Genomic DNA, 22,178 nt, shown 5'->3' on the forward strand with positions numbered 1-22,178 from the left:
GTACTGCTTGAGAACGGGAATCAGCGCACATTCCTTGGGAGACACATTTCTCTACCATTGGGGGAAGTCACTATTATATGCATTCCCCCCTGTTGTTCTCATTCCAAGAGTACTGGAAAAAATTGTCATGGACAAGGCTCGGGTACTGTTGATATCCCCAGCTTGGCCCTGACAGCCATGGTACTCCACCCTCCTACAACTGTCCGCTCAAACACCATACCGACTTCCTCTCTTCCCAGACTTGCTAACGCAACAGAATGGCTCCCTACTCCACCCAAAGCTAGAGACCACTTGCACTTGACTGCCTGGATGATAGATGGCTCCATGCATCCGAGAATCTTTGCTCAGAGCAGGTGAAATGCATTCTGCTGCATAGCAAAAAGGATTCCACAAGAAAAACATACTTAGCAAAATAGTCTAGTTTACACAGTGGTGTAACGCTAATGATCTAAATCCTTCCGCCTCACCATTACATGCTGTACTTGACTATATTCTTCACCTGCAGACAGCGGGGCTCTCGATACCATCCCTGAGAGTTCATTTGGCAGCCATCACGGTATTCCATCATCCCGTTGAGGAACGGTCTGTATTTTCCCATCCTACCACAAGGAGGTTTCTCAAAGGCCTCACTAACCTTAACCCACCACTCAGATCCCCGCCACTTATGTGGAATCTTGACCTCGTTCTAGATGCCCTGACACGCCTGCCATTTGAACCTCTGGCCACGGCCTCCCTAGAAGCTACTAACAACGACAGTAACCTTTCTCCTTGCCATAATCTCTGCACGTAGAATCAGCGAGCTGGCGGAGCTTATGGCATCGCCCCCATATACTATTTTCAGTCGAGACTCTGTGACATTGAGGGCTCACCCAACCTTTCTACCAAAAGTCTGTAGTGATTTTCATATTAACAAGCCAATCGTTTTACCTTCCTGCTGTCCTAAACCACATACCTCGCTGCACGAGGCTCACTTGCACACACTCAATGTTCGCTGAGCCCTGGCGTTTTATATTGATAGAACTCGCGATATACGAAAGACTGATCATCTCCTTATATCTGTTGCAGATCATTTTAGAGGTCAACCACTTTCTATCCAACGTATTTCAAAGCTGATTGTTTCTTGTATTACCACATGTTATACTATTTGCAACAAATCGCTGCCGTCACAACCTAAAGCTCATTTTACACGTGCAGTCATTACTTCAACGGCCTTCGTAAGAGGAGTCCCTTTGTAGGACATCTGCCGAGCAGCTACTTGGTCTTCAAACATTACTTTCATGAGACATTATGCGATTTTTCTACACCTAGCCTCTGACTCTGCTGTAGCCTCAGCAGTGTTCTCACGCGACCACAACCATGATTCTGTAGCCCACCCTTAGCTGGGATTACTGCTCCGGAGTCACCAGACATGGAGCACCCGTGGGGACTACCCAAAGAAGAAGAAGAAGTTACTCACCTCCATGCAGTAACGATGGTTCTTTGAGGTGTGTTCCCGTGGGTGATCCAAGACCCGCCCTCCTCCCAACTACGGAATCTCGTCTCTTGTTTCAGATTGGCGGTAAAGGAACTGAGCGGGGCAGGACCGCGTGCTACAGATGAAAGGCGCAAATGGCCTCTAGTGCTGCTCGCACGTGTGCGGTCCAGCGGAACACTGCTATGGGAAGCCTCCGATTTGCGGTGCCGGGATGAGCCCGACACAAGACGTGGAGCACCCACGGGGACACACTTCAAAGAACCATCATTACTGCACGGAGGTGAGTAACTTCTTACCTGCTGCGTCTCAAAATTATTGGTTGCTGTCACATCTCTGGGTCACTTCCTTGGAAAGCTATTCCATCCAGCCTTTTCTCTAGGGCCATGGTCACCAACACGTTGATTGTGATTGACTTGTCAGTTGGGAGGGCCCGACCTGTTGATTGCGAGGCGTTCAGGGCCCCCCCACTTTCCCCACCCCCAAGAAGCCCCTCTGCGTATCTCCAACGACAATGGAGGTAGCACCGGCTTCCCGTGGGGTGGACGGAAGACCTGCAGCTGCACGCCACTTCCGGGATTTCAGGAAGTGCGCTGGCTGTTCCCCTTGCCCCAAACAGCCAGTACAGTACTTGATAGGCCAGGTCTGTGGTGTGCTGGGGACGTTGTTCCTCTCCGGGGGGTGGGGGTGGAGGAGGTAGGAGTCCCTGGAGGAGGCGCCCCCGGACTCCTCCCCCCCCCACAGAGGAGGGAAGGAGTCCCTAGAGGAGACACGTGCCAGGATGTCCTTCCCCTGCTGGGGGTGGGAGGGGATAGGAGTCCCCGGAGGAGGCGCACGCCAGGACATCCTTCCCCTGTGGGGGAAGGGGTTGAAGTCCTGGGAGGAGGTGCATGCCGGGGACTCCCTATCCCCACCAACACCCTGTTCCCTGCCCCAGCACCCACCGGCAGCCTACTACCTGCCCCACCAGCCTGCCACCTGCCCCATCATTCTGTCCCTACCCCCACGAATACCTTGTCCCCTGCCGCAGCACCCTGTTCCCTGCCCCAGCACCTGCTGGCACCCTGTCCCCTGCTTTAGCTTTCTCTGGCACCCTGTCTCCTCTGGCACCCTGTTTCCACTAGCACCCTGTCCCCGCCCCAGCACGCACTATCACCCTTCCCCAGTACCATGTCCCATGCTCCCACCAGCAGAGTTGGGGCCACATTAGTGAGGCTGGAGGAGGGAGGGTTGGAGGAATTATTTTTTTGCATCTCACTTGTGTGGCCCCAACTGACTTTTCTGAGGGTCAGTGACCTCTGACTCAAAACTGGTTCCCCACCCTTCTCATAAATAAAAATAATGCTGAAACTTTTTGTGTTTGTCATAATATTTTATTTAAAAGCAAAGCTTGGCCAACAGATTCCCAATTGGGGCCAAGCCCCCATCTGGCCGCAGCATCATAACGTTCCTGCATCCAGATTCCCTCTAAGAACTTGCACCTCTCACCCCTTCCCACACCCAAATCCCTCATTCCCACCCCAGAGCCCACACATCCTGTCTCAACCAATGAGGGTATGGCTAGACTACAAGAGTTTTTTGAAAAACTCTTCCGCGTCCAGAGACACATTTGTTTTCCCCCTATTTTTAGCGGAAGAGTGAACGTGCTCTTTCGGCAACCCCTGTATTCCTCGTTCCACAAGGAATAAGGGAGCTTCCAAAAGAAAGGGGTTTTCTGACATTTAGCCAAGTCTAGACAGGTCAAATGTTGGAAAAACCTCTTCCTACAGAAGAATTGAAAAAAAAGTTACGGTGTAACTGTGCCCTGAGAACGTATAAGGGCTTGGGATAGCAAGTGAACAGGGGCTGATAACAGGGAGCTTTGAGAGAGAATTCTCCAGATGGAAAAGGAGCTAATACAGGACCCTTGAGGGAAGTGGCTGACTGTAGTGTGTGGTTGTATTTGGGGGTTTCTTGCTGTGTGCTGACCTTGTGTTTGTCTGTCTAGGGTTTGGGTGTGTTTTTCTCCTCTTCCCCTCCCTTTCCTCCTCCCGCCCCCAGGAGTGTGTCCTGTGACTGGCCTGTGGAAGCTGTGAGCTTCTAATAAAGGTTTGAAATATAGAAGCCTCTGCTCATTGGTTGAGCTATCAGGCAGTCCAGAGCTTCATACAGCAGTGAGTCAGCGAACAGGGGCTGATAACAGGAAGTTTTGAGAGGGAGTTTGGAAGGGGAGTTGGAAGGAGGCGCGATACACTAGCCATTCTTTAAAATCTTTTCACTACACTATTATCAAAACTTCCTGAGCTCTAGTGGGCCTTCAGGGGTTGATTACATCAGAGGCAAGGCTTTGATCCGGACCTAGCCTCAGCCTTCTAAAAAAGGCAGCCAGAGCGAACACAGAGAGCAGCGAACAGGGTAGCAGCCTACACGGATGTTTGCCTGGGAATTCACCCTGGGAAACCCCCATAGTGTTTGGTGCTCTTTTCCTTGAAGAAATTTTTTTTTTCTTTTCTCTCTCCTGCCCTTTAAGGATGCATTTAATAACATCTGAGGAATCTCTCAGAAGGAAGGCAGATATGGATGGTGCTAGGTCTGCTGTTGTTACGTGCACAGCATGTGCCATGTTTGTCTTCCTCCCGGAAGAAAGAAGAGGTTTCATCTGGTTGCCATTTTGGAGGAAAAAATTAGAGGACTTGAGGCCTAAGTATCGCCCTTATGTTCCATCAGAGAGGGTGAAGACTTCCTAGATAGAAGGCAGCATTTAATCCGGAAGGCACAGCAGGCTGAAGAGCCAGTGAGGGCAGTACAGGACGAGGAAGAGAACTGGCAGCATGTGACCTCTAGAAGAAGAAGATGGCCAACTCAGGTATCCCCCATTCCTGTAGCGATAAGTAACTGCTTTCAGGCTCTCTCCACAGGCACTGCAGTGGAGAATGCTTTGGCAGGAAACTCTCAGGGAAGAAATCAGAAAGGAACACCAGAAGGCATGGGATGCATAGTCCTAGGGATAAGGGTTCCACAAATTCCCCTCCCCCAAAGAAGAAGATGGGGGGTGGAGGTGGTTGGGGACTCCCTCCTAAGAGGAACTGAGTCATCCATCTGCCATCCAGACTGGCAATCTTGAGAAGTGTGCTGCTTACCAGGAGCTCACATTCAGGATGTGATTGAGAGTATTCCAAAACTGATCAAAACTTTGGATCGCTACCCCTTCCTGCTTCTCCATGCGACAATACGGCCAAGAATGACCTTGAGCAGGTTACAGCAGATTATGTAGCATTGGGAAGAAGGATCAAGGAATTTGAAGCACGAGTGGTGTTCTCGTCCATCCTTCCGGTTGAAGGAAAACATCCAGGTAGGGATCGTCGAATTGAGGAAGTAAATGCATGGTTGCGCAGGTGGTGTCGGAGAGAGGGCTTTGATTTCTTTGACGATGGGACTCTGTTCTGGGCGCAAAGATTGTTAGGAAGAGATTGGATCCACCTAACCAAGAGAGGAAAGAGCATCTTTGCGGGCAGGCTTGCAAACTTAGTGAGGAGGGCTTTAAACTAGGTTCGTTGGGGGATAGTGACCAAAGCCCTGAGGTAAGTGAGGAAGTCGGATACCGGGAACAAACACAAAGAGCAATGAGCAACAAAAAAGGACCCTTGACTCGAATGGAGAAGATAGGGTGATTGACTGGTTATCTAAGGTGTTTGTACACAAATGCAAGAAGCCTGGGAAACGAACAGGAAAAATAAGAAGCCCTGGCCCAGTCAAAGAACTATGATTTGATTGGAATAATGGAGACTTGGTGGGATGACTCGCATGATTGGAGCACTGTCATGGAAGGGTATAAACTGTTCAGGAAAAACAGGTGGGGGAGCCAAGGAGGAGGAGTTGCATTGTATGTAATAGAGCAGTATGATTGCTCAGGGCTCCAGTATAGAGGGAGAAAAGCCTGTTGAGAGTCTATGGGTTAAGTTTAGAGCTGTAAGCAACAGGGGTGATGTAGTGGTTGGTGTCTGCTATAGACCACCGGATTAGGTGGATGAGGTAGATGAAGCTTTCTTCAGACAACTGAGAGAAGCTTCCAGATCACAGGCCCTGTTGATCCCAATTGTGCTTTTGCCTTTCTGATAATTCCCCTGCATTCTCAAGCAATATATTTATACTCCTCCCTAGTCATCTGTCCAATTTTGCACTTCTTGTAAGCTTCCTTTTTCTTTTTAAGCTCACCAAGGATTTCTCTGGTAATCCAATCTGGTTGCCTACCATATTTGCTTTTCTTGCTGTGTATGTGAATGATTTCTTCCTGTGCCTTCAATAAGGCTTCTTTAAAATACTGCCAGCTGTCCTGGACTCCTTTCCCCTTCATGTTAGCATCCCAGGGGATTCAGCCCATCAGATCTCTGAGGGAGTCAAAATCTGCTTTTCTGAAGTCCAAGATGTGTATTTTACTACTCTCTTTTCTTCCTTTGGTCAGGATCCTGAAATCTGCCATCTCATGATCACTGCTTCCCAGGTTGTCACCCACCTCTACTTCCCCTATTAGTTCCTCTCTATTTGTGATCAGAAGGTCAAGCTGCGCATGGCCCCTGGTTGGATCCTTCAGCACTTATACCAAGAAGTTATCCCCAACATTCTCCAAAAACTTCCTGGATTGCCTGTGTACTGCCGTATTGGTTTCCCAACAGACGTCAGGGTGATTAAAGTCCCCTATGAGAACCAGGGCCTGCGATCTGGAAGCTTCTCTCAGTTGTCCAAAGAAAGCCTCATCTACCTCATCCACCTGATTTGGTGGCCTGTAGCAGACACCAACCACAACATCACTGCTGTTGTTTGCTCCTTTAAACTTAACCCATAGACTCTCTAAACAGGTTTTTCTCCCTCTTTATATTGGAGTTCATTGCAATCATAGTGCTCTCTTACATATAGTGCAACTCCTCCTCCTTTTCTCCCCTGCCTGTTCCTCCTGAACAGTTTATACCATTCCATGACAGCGCTCCAGTCATGCAAATCATCCCACCAAGTCTCTGTTATCCCAATTAAATCATATTTCTTGGACTGAGCCAGGGCCTCCAGTTCTTCCTGGCTTAGTTCCTCTTAGGAGGGAGTCCTCGACCACCTCCACCCGTCGTTTTGTTTTGGGGGTGGTGGCCATGGAACCCTCATCCTTAGGACTACGCATCCCATGCCTTCCAGTAGATGGTGTTCCCTTGTGGTTTCTTCCTTGTGAGGTCCCTTCCAAAGCATTCAGCACTGCAGAGCCTGTGGAGAGAACCTGAAAGCGATTACTTACCTCTATAGCATTGGGGGATTCCCGTAGTGGCCTTTTTCCCCCTTCTAGAAGTTACATGCTGCCAGTTCTCTTCCTGGTTCCGTACTGCCCTCTCTGGCTCTTCTTCTGCCTGCCATGCTTGAAGGATTAAACGCTGCCTTCTATCGAGGAAGTGTTCATCCTCTCTGATCGAGCATAGGATCAACATTTGGGCCTCCAGTCCTCTAATTTTTTCTTCCAAAATGGTGACCAGCTTGCACTTTGTGCAGATGAAATCTGTTCTTTCTTCCGGGAGGAAGACAAACATGGCACACTCCGTGCAGGTAACAACAGCAGACCTTTCACCATCCATCGCTGCTGTCCTGGAGAAGGGATTTAAAAAGAAAGGCAAGAGAACCTCGCCCCCGTCCCTCTCCCCTTCCTAACTCCCTCTCAGCACTCACCTGTTGGCAAGCTCCTTGGTCACTTGCCCACTGCCTTATAAAGCCCTGGAGTGCCTGAAAGTCCCTCCCCCTACCAAGGCCCAGCCAATCAGCAGAGGGAGTTTTTTTCTCTGTGTTTGTGAGTGAGGCTTTTGAGAGGGAGTTCTCCAGGCAGAGAAGAAGCAGATACAGGACTCTTGAGGGAAGTGTGTATTGTGATTGGGCTTTATTGCTATATGCTGAGCTTGTGTTTGTGAATGAGGGTTGGTGTGTATTTTTTTGGTAGTTGTTTGTTTTCCCCCCTGTGTTTGTGAGTGAGGCTTTTTTTTTCCCCTCCACTTCCCCTTTGCCCTCCCCCTCCCCTTCATGGAGTGTGTGTTGTGATTGGCAGGTGGAAATTGTTGGCTTCTAATTAAAGTTTGATTTTTTTCCAGAACTCTGGGAATGAGCGTGGTGGGCGGGTAGGCGTAGAGGAGTGGCCTTATCTAACTGAGAAGTAAAGTGTCGCCCAGAGAATCTGTGCCAATCCCAGTCCTGGAGCAGTACTGTGGACATTTTATATGTGTGTAATTGATTAGTCTTTCCTAAGTGGAGTACTTTGCAATTGTCTTTATTGAATTTCATCCTATTTACCTCAGACCATTTCTCCAGTTTGTCCAGATCATTCTGAATCCTAATTCTGTCTTCCAAAGCACTTGCAATCAAAATGGAGGAATCTTTTCTTTACTTTCTATTTAATGTTTTTCTTTTTAGAATTAGCTCTCCTGGTCAATATAAATACTATCAGGGACTTTTCTCTATATGCAGTTTCCCCCCCCAGATTAAGTAATTCACAAGTCTGCTCTTGAATTCTTCCCCCCCCCCCATTGTTTCACTTGAACCAGTTGATTATCTTCTTTGCATACCAATCCCTTCAACAGTTATGAGAAATAGTTGCACATTTTAGATGTCACAAGGTCATTCAAATTCTGTTTACATAAAACTAATCCTTGAAGAAAATTGGATGCAATTTCAGGATTAGTAGGGTGACCTATCAAGAGATGCAAATAATCCATTAGTCACTATTTTCTGAGGGATAAATTCAGTAATTTGTCAGACTTACAAATTGTGTATTTAAGATCAGCCTTCTTGTGTGTACGGTAAGTATATCCAGCAGGTTGCAATTTCCTTTGCAAAGCAGCAATGTGTTTTGCTCAAGTTATTTTGACATCTGGTTTTCATTAATTTTGTAGTTGTATCCCTTTAAAATGTATTTGTCTTTGATAAAGCTTTTGGTCAAAGGATTCTGCAGCCTTTCTTGATTTTCCTTTATTAAAACCCTTCTTATGAAGGGAGAAGAAAGAATCAAAATAAAAACAACCAAGTAAACAAACAATTCTTCATATAGGAGCTTTTGTTTTGTTGGTTCAATTTTCTTAATGTTCAAGTTGTCCTTCCCATTTATGGAGATTTGTTTTACAGCTGGCTACTTCCCAGGTAGCGGATTACGGAGCACCAGGTATTCACAAGGGAGAAAGAGGAAACTTAGGGTATGTCTACACTAGCCGCCTAGTTCGATCTAGGGAGGCTAATGAGGGCGACTGAAATTGCAAATTAAGCCTGGGATTTAAATATCCCACGCTTCATTAGCGTGTTCCCGGCCGGTCGCCATTTTAGAAGGTGACTAGCCTGAAGTAACTGCCCATGTCTACACGCGGCCGTGAAACGGGATTCTGAATTAAAGCCCTAAATCGAATTAGCTGGTAAACCTCATTGCAGGAGGAATAACAGCTAATTCGACTTAGGGCTTTAATTCGGAATCCCGTTTCACTGCCGCTTGTAGACGTGGGCAGTTACTTCGGGCTAGTCAATTTTTAAAATGGCAACTGGTTGGGAACATGCTAATGAAGTGCTGGATATTTAAATCCCGCGCTTCATTTGCAATTTCAGTCACCCTCATTAGCCTCCCTAGATCGAACTAGGGGGCTAGTGTAGACATACCCTTAGTTATCCATCCATAATTTACTGCTGGGGGAATTCTGCATTACTGTATATATGCAGATTTTATGTCCCACTGCAGATTTCTTTGCTTCCCTGCAGAAAAATTACTTTGATAGGGAAACAACAAAAGCAGTAATACATCCTCTCCAGCAGTATGTTTTGGGGACCCATGGCAGACAGAAAAGGGTTACATTGCTGGGGAGTAGGAGGCAGGATTAGGGAAGATCTGGCTCATGGCTCCCTACTCTATGCCTACTTAGAAGCATAGAATCATAGGATTGGAAGAAACCTCAGGAGGGCTATGTCTAGACTGCAAGCTTCTTTCGAAAGAGGCTCTTTCGAAAGATACTTTCGAAAGAGCCTCTTTCGAAAGAGAGCGTCTAGACTGCACGTTGAACTTTCGAAAAAGCGGCTTGCTTTTTCGAAAGAAAGCATCCAGTGAGTCTGGATGCTCTCTTTCGAAGAAGCCCTATTTACATTGAAGAACGCCTTCTTTCGAAAGAGGAACTTTCGAAAGAAGGCGTTCTTCCTCGTGAAATGAGGTTTATCGCCATCGAAAGAAAAGCTGCGTTCTTTCGATTTAATTTCGAAAGAACGCGGCTTGAGTCTGGACGCAGGGGAAGTTTTTTCGGAAAAAGGCTACTTTTCCCGAAAAAACCCCTGAGTCTGGACACAGCCGAGGTGACAAAGTGCAACTCCCTGCCCAAAGCAGAACTAACCCCAATTTCTAGAGTTCCATTCTCAGCCTAATATTCACAATTCCTAAGTTTACATATGAATGAGATTTTTCTTTGGAACCTCCTGTGATTAATCTGAAGATGACATTTTAGAAAATGTTGTCAACAGCCCAGAAAAAATATTTTTACAAGATATATAAATATATTACAAGAACTTACAAATAATGGTCAGAGAGGATTATGTCTCAAAGCACAGCCCAACAAGCTACAGCTATGTCCTCTCCGTGAGAGTCTTGGCAGATATTCTTTTGGCATTTTTTTAACATAAAATCACCCTTGTTGTATGTTTATTTCTTAATATTCCAAATAACTCTACCCACAAGTTTAAAGTAAACCTTAATGTCATAACTCAAAGTCCACTGCTTCATCTCTGCACTAAGTTCTTCAGGTACTTGCTGCTTAGGATTAGAGTAAGTGGTGGCGTCTCTGTAATTTGAAGTCTTATCAGTCATCAGACTTCTCAGAGGCTATGAGTCAAGCAGGGATGGGTGAGTGAGATTCTGTGGCCTGTGATATGCGGGAGGTCAGAATACATCAGCAGTGGGGAACCTACAGCCCATGGGATGGATCCAGCCTTCAACTTACTTGAATCTGGTCCACAGCAAGGCTAGGGGCGTCCCTCCGCAGCAGGGTGAGCTGGCATTTGTGCTTCAGCTCCATGGCAAATCTCTAAACTTCAGTGCACCCTCCCCCATCCCATGGGACTGGAATGCAAGCACTGGCTCACCTTCCTGCCGGGGGAAGTTCTGAAGCTCTGGGCCCCCTTGCAAGGCTGGAGTGCGAATGTCTACTTGCCCCATGGACTAAATCCAAGTAAGCTGAGGGTGAGGCTGGAGTGTGAGGAAAGCCTCTAGCTTGTTAGGAGCCAAGTCAGTGAGTTTTGAGGGGGTTTTTCTTGTAGGCCAATGAGCCTAACTTTGATATCTGGAAAGATATAGAATAAATTATTAAACAGTCAGTTTGTAAGCAGCTAGAAGCTAATAGGGTTATATGTAATATAGATTTATCAAGAATAAATTATGGCAAACTAATTAAATTTCTGTCTTTAATGTGTTACTGGCCTAATTGGAGGAGAGGGGAGAACAGTAGGCATAATGTACATGTGACTCTTCCCTACGTTGGAGTGAGGGACTTGCATGCTGCTTTAGGATTTGCTCCTTAGTGATACTACTGACATCCTGGAGCGTAGATGAGAAGTGTCCAGAAAATAAGCTGGAAATTTTTGAATTTTTGCTCTAATTTTTTCACCTCTTGAAATAGAACTATTTCTGGCATGTAAGGGCAGAGTTTGCTGTTTGCTCAAGTAATGTTGCCAACAATCCTACTAGAATTAGAGAGCAACAATGTCTGTTCGCTGTCTCCCTGGAGGGTATGTCACTACACTGTCACACTTGTATTTCTGTTTACTGACTGCTGTGGAACTCCTTCCCTCCTCACCTCTAGCAGATGCAAAACGACTGAGGGATCAGAACCGTTAAATGAATAAACTTAGTGTGGATTAATCAAAAACAATATAGGCTTGTAGATAAGTTTTAAGTAATTGATATACAAATATAAGGCTGTGGATTTGAAAGGGACATTAACACCCTACTGGGAATTGATAAGAAAAGACTTACAAAAATGTTTCTAAGTAAAGAAACTCAAATATAAAAATTCTGGCAAATAAAGGGCTGAACCATAGCATGTGGAAGGAAGGAAGCCTTCACGAGTACAGATCAGAGTGGGACTGCGCAGTCAGCAGAAGAGCAGAAAAATGCACTTAAGTAGCACCAACCTTGTCTTCTAGGAACTCTATGAATATGGGCTCAGCATTTATTTTTAGTCCTAAGGTCCACATATGTGTAATGATGGGTATCTCAGCTTGATTGTAGCTAGGAGACACAGCTACACTTGTTAGTCACAGACAGGAGAAGGATGCTCTGCCTTTTGAAGTTTCTTCTATTTTCTTTTCCCTGCTGCGTCCACAATGGCAGACAAATTCTACCAGTCCCTTTTGGAGGAGAATTCAAAACTTTATTTCCATTCGTTAAACATTAACAATTCTGCTCAGTGTGTCAATCCCTTTTTGGCTATATTCTATGGTTACGTTCGATATCTGGGGAGATTGTTTCCTCTACTCTGCTTCCCTTGCTGAGACATTTGCAGCAGCTGGTGACCCTGCAAGCTTCAGGTGGCAGGTCAGACTGAGGGTATGTCTGCACTACAGTGTTATTTCGAAATATCTAATTTTGAAATAGTTATTTTGAAATAATGCGTCTACACACAAAATGCATTTCGAAATAGCATTTCGTGTCCACTGAGTGGACGCTGAATAGCATTTAAGGCCGGCCAGAACCAGGTCCGGCAGGGCATCAGGTCAGGAGTTACTTTGTGTGGCCACTGCCTGAGGCTATCTGAGGCCTGTGCTTAAAGGGACCCCCCCCCCCCCCCCCCGGACAGTTGGTTTTCAGGTTTCCCTGCTTCCTTTCCTGCCTCTGAGGGACAGCAAAGCATTTTGTCTCTGCGTGCTCTGGTTGCCCTCACTGGGAACACCACAGCAATCTGCAACATGGAGCCAGAGCTGCCTCTGGGCACTCTAGTGCTTCTCTTGGACACATTGCTGCGAATCTGGCTGCACTTTCTGCAGGCTGCCATCCGGGAGGTCCATCGGGGGGGCTGTCAGTATCCAGGAGGCCCTGTGGTAGAGCTTCCACCCTGAGGAGCACTAAGAGCCTCCCTGGTCTGCCCCACTAGGGGCTTGGTGCCTCATTCCTCCCTCACATCCTTCCACTTACCCCTTCCTAGCCCCCCTTCCTGATGTAAAATAAAATACATGTATTTTCATGAACACAAACACTCTTTCTTTAACAAAACTGGGGGGGGGGGGATGAAACTCTGGTGAGACTGGGGAAAGGAGGTGGGAGAGGGAAAGAGAGGGAAGGGGGAAACCTGAGGGGAGGTAGCTAGAACAGGGAAACAAGGGGAAGGGGAAGCTCAGGTTAGGGGTCTTGCCGGTCCAACTTGATTTTCATGTGAACCCGCTCCTGGGTTTGCATGTAGCCTTTGGTGGCCAGGCTGGCAGATATTCTGCCATAGATGGTCGCGTTCTTCTATCTAGTATGGAGATCATGGACATTGGGGGTGTCCCCCCCCCCCCAAACCTGAATAAGGTCCATGACCTCCACCCTGGACCAGGAAGGTGCCCACCTTCTCCAGGCCCTGGCAGGCTCCTGGGAACTGGCAGACTGGTCCTGGGGAGCGGTGGAGGGCTGGCTGCCAGTGGCTTGCTGGCTCATGTTTTGGGGCCACTGAGTCAGGGGCAGTGACTGCTGGCTCTGGGTTGGCAGGCTTGGAGCAGGCACAGGCACTGTGGCCAGAGTCTGCCCCTTTAAGGGTTCCGGGGGGGGGCGGGGAGAAGAGTGTTCTTGGTTGAGGCCAGAGTGGCCACCAGAGCACCCTGGGAAGGCTGGAGGCCCCTTATTTTGAAATAAATTTCGACACAGCACTTATTTCAAAATAGCAGTTTCGAAATTGGCGTTATTCCTCATGGAATGAGGTTTACCAATTTTGAAATAAGCCCTCCGCTATTTTGATTTAATTTCAAAATAACGGAATGGCTGTGTAGACGCTAGGATATTTTGAAATAACGGCTGTTATTTCGAAATAACTTTGCTGTGTAGACATACCCTGAGAAAATCCAGAGGTAAAAGGAAAGGTTGACTCCTAACCACCAATCTTATATCGATTATCTTATTGGGAAGTCTGTGATAGGATGCACATTCTCCTCTCGCAGCGCAGTCTAGGTGGGGTTGATTAGGTCCTCCTTCTCTGAGCAGGAAAGGAACCAGGCAAGATTGAAGTGGCCAACTCTGCTAAGCCAAATGCAGTCCAAGGGAAAGTGGGTTTGTCTCAGCCCTTTTCCCCGACAGCTAGGAAAAAATTAGGAAAGAATTGGCTCCAGGACAGTGAGCCCCTCTCCCCCGTCTCCTTGAGGCAGACAAAGCCAGAACAGTGTGCCAAATGGAAGATCTTACCTGAGTTCCACTAACCTATACCAGCTGTTATGCCTTTGAATTCAGTTCAGCTGCCTCTTTCCTCTTCTCCTTTGCTTCCTTGTAGATCGAGGATGGAAGGCTACTGTCACAGTATAGATAGTGCCTGTGATAGTTCCCCCCTCATGCTTTATGAAATTGGTTTATGAATATAAATATGGATAACTCGAGATGATTTGGACAAAATCCCTCATATAACCTATCCAATTTAATGTTACAATCTCCTGGATCTGTATTTCCTATTTTGGTGCACGTATCATTCTTGTACATAAAATTAGAAATATGAAGTATAAGTGTTGATGGTAGAGATGTAATAGTGTAGTTGATTAAACTAGTGGATGCTTGTCGGTTAATGCTATCTGCTACACACATCTCCCTTCCTTCTGACAGTAAATATTTTAGCAGGCTGGCCAGCAGCCTGGCTCAGTCCTGGCTTGCACTGGGTCCAGGAGCTACTACTGCTATGGCTCTGCCCTGAAAGTCATTTAGGAGGTGGACAGGCAGGCAACCTGTCTCAGAGTTTGCTTGTGTTGGGTCCAAGGAACTACCCCCGCTGCAGCTCTGCAAGCAGTGGGTGTGGCTGGCAGGATCTGGACAAGCTGGGACTGAGCTGGGCAGTCTGCCCACCCAGCTCGTAAATGACTTTAAGTGACGAGCCAGAACAAGGTTGCTCCCGGACTAAGGATGTTAAATATCGGTTAATAACTAGGTGGCGTTCAAAGGGGCAGCACCGCATAGCTGATCCCGGGTGCTTTGAAGTACCCCTTTCCCCCACTTTGCTGTCTCTGTCTGCTAGCATTTGCTTATCGGATAGTTGACGAGTCAACTACTCTTTAACATCCTTATCTCGGACCTAGCACAAGCCGGGACTTGTAGTGCTAACCTTTATCAGTGCTTGTAGTGCTAACCTTTATCAATCGTGTAGTTGACAAAATTTGTTACAAAATTACATGCTTTTTAATGTCCCTAGTTTATGGTTTTAAATGTGCTAATGAGAGCCATCGATAGTGCTGCAGAAGCCCTAACTTGTGAACAGCCTTGATTGTCCCGTATGTCCAAGGATGATTGGTGAAACATGACCATACCACCTAGCACCAGGATTCCCGTTTGATCAAGTAATTTTCCATGGAAGGGGGGGGGGGGATGTAGAACAAAGGATTCCTGCCCAGGGAATAGTATATTTAAGCAATGGGAAACTCTGTCCCTTTGTCTTTAGCTGGCTTGGGAACAAAGACAACTGGAGACCAAAGTCAGAGTAAAAGATGATCTTAGACTTTAAGGCTTGCCTGAAATAATAGCTTTTAGGGTAAGAAACTGTTTGCAATAAGTTTTAGTGTATTAGAACTAACTGTGCATTTTCATTTTCATTTTATAACTTACTTTGGTGTGATTTCATTTGCAACCGCTTAAATCTTACTGTTTGTACTTAAACACTTTTTTTTACTATCAAACTCAGTGTAAATAATTGTTACCTGGGGGAACAATCAGTGTGCATATCCTTTCATTGATAAAAGGGGAAGACCTGAATTACCTTTCAGTGTGTAAAACTGTTACACAGAGAAAGATGGATTTATTTGTGATTTTGGTCCCTTTTGGGGGCTGGTTTCCTGAGTGCTGTGCCCTAGAATTGCATTCTTCCAGAGCTGAAGTGGTTCAATGTCTGCATTGCTCTTCAGGGGGCAGTTACCCCAACTCTGTGCCTTATCTGGGGAAGACCAGAGGATCTGGCCTAGCAGGACAGGGTGGTGGGGAGCTCCAGAAGCAAGAAAGCAGGTGCCCTCATAGTTGCTGCTCGTACTATAGGTCCATCAGGAATCTCAGCCCTGATCTTCAGCAGTGTCCCCCTAATCAGATCTATCCCATCCAAACAGGGCTTCCACCCTGGCTCTGTGCTTTGGGAGGCACCCTGGAGCTCAGGGTGGCTTGGGGAACTAGCGGGGGACCTGGCACTGATAGCAGGGGTTGTGACTGCCCTTGCACTCACCAGGAACATTGGGAAGCAGAGCAGCCTGGCCCCAGCCTGGTCTGCTTTCACAACTCCCAGCCATGTTGTATAGCGGAAAGGGTAGAACTTTCCTCATGCTCACTCACAGTGAGAAACGGAGCAATGGGAGACAGCAGAGTGGAGCAGGCTGGGGCCAAGTTTCTCTACTTACTGCCACTGCCAGTGAGTGCGGGGCTGATCCAAACCCTATTGCCAGTACCAGGCTCCCTGCTAATCCTCTGGCTGCATTTCTTGGGGGAAGGTGCTTAGAAGAATAGGTGGAATGGGGGCAGAGCAGGCTCTGGGACTTAGGGAATGGGATGGAGTTGGATCAGGGTGGGGAAGGAAGAGGCAGAATGGGGGACAGGCCTGGGGTGTAGTCCCAATCCTCCCTCACTCCGGGAATGGCCTGGGCACAGTTTCATCATGGCTTTTGGAATACTCTTATTCCTTTCCAGAGTCTGAAGTGAGTTCCTATGTCTCCCATTTCAGAGAATAAGGCTTTCTTGTAGGCAATGTCCTGGAAAGATGAGATCAAGGGAATGGAGTCAGTTGTCAATACACAGCCTCTTGTAACATATCAGATGTATCATTAGCCTACTGGTTACTGCTGGTGATGCCTTGATTGTCTACTTCCTTATCTCTGCTGCATTACAGAAATAGATTCCCCAAGAAAGGAAGTCTCCCTGCTGGTACTGATAGACTAGCTGAAGTTGGTGCTGAGCAATCACTGTGGAAACCTATCTCCAATCTATTGCTGGATTTTTCTCCAGCAGTACTGGTAGACTTGCTCAATATTGGTTTTGAGCTTCTTTGGTGCATCAAGGATTGTCACTGTTACTTCCTTCAGATAGACCTTCAACACTGAAAGGTTATAACCTGCCTCATCTGAACATCTCTTCTACCTCAATGAAAGGTCCTCCCAGTCCTGGTACTAGAGTTTTCTTCTGCAGTACCAGAAGAGCAAGTCCTACGTGGAGTTCCTGAAAAAAAATCTATGTTCCTAGAGATACCTGTGTAGCTTCTAGAGGAAAATCTGCACTATTTTATAGACAGTTTACTCACCACTATAGCAGGGAAATTTGTTCTTCCTATAAATTAGGCAGTTGTGTAGCCTATCAAAGCCTTATGGCAAACCTCATACTGGTAGTTAGTGCATGGAACACAAGAGCCAAATTCCTTCTTAGGGGGTACAAATAGGTTGGAGTGTTTGTGGTTCCACAAGGGGACTGTTTGTAGTTCCATTAAGTTAGTGTAGTAATTCAGGAGTACACAATTGTTGCTGACATGGTTAAATCTTATTAAAGAATATACCACCCTGTGTGTGAGTGTCTGCCCAGTTTATCAAAAGTCCAAGGAAATCTGGCTGATAAAATGTTTTGGCAGTTTTCCTTGTTTCTGGATGCTGATCTTTGCTGAAAGGCAGCTAAAAATACATTAAAATCTTTCCTGAGACTACCTTTGCATGTAAGTACCTCTATTAGTTGCCAAAGAATGCTATACATTCAGGAATGGCGGGAGGAAGAGAAGAGATTGTCTCATGGGCCATCTCTCTATTAAGGGTATGGTCCTCACTATGAAAAAACTATGATAATCCTGGTTCTTTGGAATTTATGCTGTTTCAATAAAAATGTATACAATAAACTCAATAGAAACACTTGGCTTGAGTTAGGAAGCCTACACTTGTTACTGTTTCAGATCTTGTATAGCTCTCATCATGCTGAGCTAACTCTCTCTGAGCTGACTTTTATTTTATCCTCCATCTTTGCCTTTGTTTCATCTTCCTTCTTCCTCTCTGAATATTCTTCTGAGCTCTATTACCATTTACTCCCTTTTGATATTCTCATCTTTGTCTGCCGTGGAAATCCTTGAGAAATGGGGGGGAGGGCCTTCATACTCCATTAAATTTTTTGAAGGTTTTCACTTGAGATCCTGCTACTATGTATTTGAGTAATCTAATTTAATTTACAATACATAGATATTTCACATTAATTCTTTTGCTGACACAGCTTTTAAAATATCAGTTCTACATAACTTCAAAAAATAAACACTTCAACTTTTTTCATTGCTATATCCCAAGAAGCTAACGGTCAAGGGAAGTCTGTGATGGTAATAGCTTGGAGATAATACATTGAGTGTTTCCCCCATGCGGTTTAGAGTATTTCAGGCAGTTGTTTAAACTTTTTTTTTTAATTTGCACAGCAGAACACTAGATTTCCATGGTAGAAGTCCAGTGCTGAGTATACAGTACTCTGTGAAGTAGCTTTGATATGCATAGCCAGTTTTATATGCAGTATTTGTATACTGTCAGTGTATCAGTTTCTTAATATACCACACACTAAACATTTTAGTTTAGTGTTCTGATTATGTGAGGTTCACAGTCAACATATTGGAACATAACATTTAATAATTTAATAGAATATTTTTGTTTTCTTTAAATATTTCTTAAGAAAATACCCAAGTATCTTTCTCTGCTTTAGAGAAGCGAACTGGTATCTTCTCAAGACTTGCATGCGCTCTGCTGCCCTCTAGGGATACTTTATGGGACTGAGTAGAATTCAAAACTCTCATATTGTACAGGTCAAATTTCCCTTTCATTAAGTATGAATTGTGACATTTAAAAAAATAATTTTAGTTTAATGTTCTGGTACTGCTGATAAAATTCACCGCAAAAATTAGACTTAATTCACCCCGAAAACTGTATATTGTACATGTAAACTATGTTTATGTATGAAATATTATTACATATTGAATGAAAAATTTAATATTTGTATTTGCAATCTTTATTGGTAAAAGGATTTCTTCTGCCTTAAATTCATGTTGTAAATATTTTCTTATTGATTAAACAGGGTCAATTTATTAGCATGTATAATTGGGTTCTACTGATTTACAGGTTTTCTGTACAAGTCACCCTTTTTTTTTTCTTAATTTCAGGAAGGCTTTTCATTAATTGATGCTCATAAATGGTTGAAGATAGTAAGAAGGGCAGATTGTCTGTTGTTTGGTTCAAAGTTGAAAGTAAGTTGCATTGTTGTTAATGTTTGTGATAGAAAAATATGGATGTCCTGCCAGGACTTAAATATCTTCAGTTTCATTTTTTTGTATTGATTTTGGTGAAATTCAACAGGAAGTTCAAAGGAGCGGAGAGTAATTTATATGTATAAGGTGAAGATGAAGGAAATTTTTCCTCTAGCTGATGGACCTATGGTTTTCTTACTTGTAGATGGTTTAGAGCCTCTGTACTTTTGGATTCGTCCTACAACAACCATGGATATGATTTTTAAATATATGTGCTTATTTGATGTAATTAAAAGTGTTCCAGATTGTCCTAGATATCTTAACAGGATTATTAGTAGAAAGTGCATAAATTTCCTAGGATTTATAAGTTGTAAACTCAGAACTGTGCTGTGTTATGGGGCATGGATTATGCCTCTGTCATTCAGGTGCAAAATTATTGGGGCATTTCGATCTGTTGCAGCATATCACCTTTGCAAAATCCTATGAGGGTGCAGAACTAGCTGTTCTTTGAGTGATTGCTTATGTGCATTCCAGTAGGTGTATGCACTTACCATGTGCATGATCTTTTACCCTAAAGATATCCATCAGATCAGTTGTGGAGTCTCTGGAGTGGTGCCTTATAGACACTGCCATAAAGACACTGCTGACCCTCATCCTCTCAGTTCCTTCATATGGTCTGTGATAGTTGTTGGAACAGCTCTGGCCTCTTGGTGTCTCAGTACCCTAGTTACAGTTACTGCTCAGTCTTATAGTTGTATAAGATTAAAAACCAACAATGGTCTTGTAGCACCTGAGGCTACGTCTGCACTACGCATTTATTTTGGAATAAGCTATTCCAGAAGAGACTTTCTGGAATAGCTTATTTCAAAATAGCACATCTATACACAAAATGCATATCGAAATAGCGCTTAGTTATTTCAAAATAGAGCGTCCACACTGATTGGATACTAAATCACATTTAAGGCCACCCAGAACCAGTTCAGGCAGGGCATCGTGTGGGTGCTGCTTGAGGCTATCTGAGGTTCATGCTTAAAGGGACCTCCCTGGACAGCCATTTCTCAGGTTTTCCTGCTTGCTTGCCTACCTCTCTGAGGGACAGCAAAGCATTTTCTCTGTGTGGTCTGGTTGACCTGCTTTTGGACACCACAGCACTCTGCTATGAAGCTGGAGTCAGCCTGTGGAACTCCTTGCCAGAGAATGTGGTGAAGGCTAAGACTTTAACAGGGTTCAAAAAAGAGCTAGATAGATTAATGGAGGTTAGGTCCATCAATGGCTATCAGCAATGCAGCTTCGATCAAACAAGGAATAAACAGTGTCCTCAGAGGAGACGTCCTCAGAGTGCCCATAATACCAATAAGCAGGCGAGCAAGCAGCAGGTTTGACATGCTGGTTGTGGGTCTGCAAAATTTCCCCATCACGCACCAACCATCATATCCCACTCCTGCCTTTCACTGTCGTTTGAGGCCTTTTCGTCATTGCTGGGCCACTATCACGTCAGACCGTTGGGTCCTCAAAATCATTACATCAGAGTATACCATCCCATTTGTGTCTCTGCCACTTTCACATCCTCCCTGCCCCTCTTCAGGGATCCTGCTCACGAAGATCAGCTAAAATGAGGTGCAGCGTCTGCTCAACTTTGGAACAGTTCAGTTGGTACCCGAAAGCTTCAAAGGAAAGGGGTTCTACTCCCATTACTTTTTCACCCCAAAGAAGATGGGCGGCTGGAGGTCTATTTTAGACCTCCGCAGATTGAATTGATATCTTTGGAAACAATGATTCAAAGTGGTTACCCTAGCATCAGTAATCCCAGTGTTAGAGAAGAGAGACTGGTTTGCAGCCCTCGACCTGCAGGACACTTATTTTCACCTAACTATTCACTCCACATACAGACGAGTCCTACGTTTCGTGGTGGGAACAGATCATTACCAATACCGGGTGCTACCATTTGACCTTTCTTCCGCACCCAGAGTGTTTTCAAAGATGCTGGCTGTTGTCGTGGCCTACTTTCGCAGACGAGGCAGGATTATCTTTCCTTATCTACACGATCCCTTGGTAAAAGGGCCCATCAGAAATAGAGGCACACCAAATGATAGCAACAACCAGGCAAACATTCGAGCTGTTGGGCCTTATACTAAATATACAAAAATCAACTCTACAACCGACACAAACTCTAGAGTTCATAGGTACTCGACTAGATTCTGCATCAGCAAGGGCATACCTACCTCTGCAAAGGTTTCAAGTGATCCAAGACCTTATTGTTTGGACTTCCATATAAATGAACCAATTATACTCCCTTCCTTATATCCTAAGCCACACTTAACTACTAGAGATGCGATATTTCATTTGCTGGATGTACGTAGAGCCCTTGCTTTTTATATAGCTAGGACTCGATCTTTCTCCAAGTCTGACCATTTACTCATTTCCACAATGGAGCATACTAAGTGGCACCCTCTGTCATCATAACGTATCTCCAAGCTTATAGTCTCCTGCATTACGACATGCTATACCTTAAGGAAAAACCACTTCCTCAGATACCTAGTGCACACTCTGCAAGAGCTGTTGCAACATGATACGGTGTTCACGGCACTGATAGTGGCAGCACCTATTGAGATTAGGGGCAAGCCTGCAATGCTGAGCCATGACTCCACCTCACATTGCCATTTCCTCGCAACATCAGGCTCAGCACCTCTGTGGTCCAGCATGGAATACTCCTCAGGCCCCAGAAATGAATCTTTGACGTCCTCCCATAGCCAGTAATGATTCTGCTCACGGCACTGTTCTCTGCACTGCTCCAGGCTCCACAGACTGCAGAAGGCATCAGCATTGCTGGTCTCTTGTCCCTGTCAGTGGCAGGGTCCAGTAAGCAGTGTTCTGTATAAGCTGAGCAATTGGGCAGCCACCCAGGAGAGATTCAGATGCTGCCCAGCTGATAGGCAGAGCACCCACAGCCCGCAGCATGTGTTTCTACTGGTGGTGCACATCCACACATGCTTGGTGTAAGTAAAATTTATTCCACATGTGGGTGGGAAAAATTAGAGGGAACATTGCCAGTGAGCTGGCCCTTTAGAACTTCTTGTGCCTACCACCAAGCCCTAGGGCTCGGCTCACAAATTGCATTGCTGCTGTGGCACTGCGAGACTCTCCTTTTGGCCACACACTGCCAACACGGGGAACTAGTGTTGAGCATGTGCAACACCATCATGAGGAGCTGGCTTCAAAGGTGTAGTACCTCCCATGTCTGTGCCTCAGTCCAGCTTCTTGCCTCCGCTCTCTCAAGCAGCAACAGCCACTGAACTGCT

General features: G+C 45.5%; 1 protein-coding gene and 1 long non-coding RNA gene across 3 annotated transcripts in view; one reads left to right on the plus strand and one right to left on the minus strand.

Moving 5' to 3' along the window:
- The window catches only part of REC114 (REC114 meiotic recombination protein), a 111,061-nt gene that overhangs the window by 10,865 nt on the left and 78,018 nt on the right, over nucleotides 1-22,178 (plus strand). Inside the window, exon 3 of the mRNA XM_075897569.1 lies at nucleotides 18,796-18,879. Coding sequence (XP_075753684.1) covers nucleotides 18,796-18,879 — 84 coding nt within the window. The remainder of the gene's footprint in view (nucleotides 1-18,795; nucleotides 18,880-22,178) is intronic.
- Nucleotides 1-22,178, minus strand: part of LOC112545639 (uncharacterized) — a 35,334-nt gene that overhangs the window by 6,926 nt on the left and 6,230 nt on the right. Inside the window, exon 1 of one of the 2 annotated variants that reach the window (XR_003089175.2) lies at nucleotides 11,621-18,657. The exons of the other annotated variant lie outside the window; for it this stretch is intronic. This is a non-coding gene — a long non-coding RNA (uncharacterized LOC112545639). Of the gene's footprint in view, nucleotides 1-11,620; nucleotides 18,658-22,178 lie in introns of those variants that run through there. 2 annotated transcript variants of the gene reach the window in all.

This window comes from Pelodiscus sinensis, chromosome 14, assembly GCF_049634645.1.
Source record: "Pelodiscus sinensis isolate JC-2024 chromosome 14, ASM4963464v1, whole genome shotgun sequence".
In the NCBI taxonomy this organism is placed as follows: Eukaryota; Metazoa; Chordata; order Testudines; family Trionychidae; genus Pelodiscus; species Pelodiscus sinensis.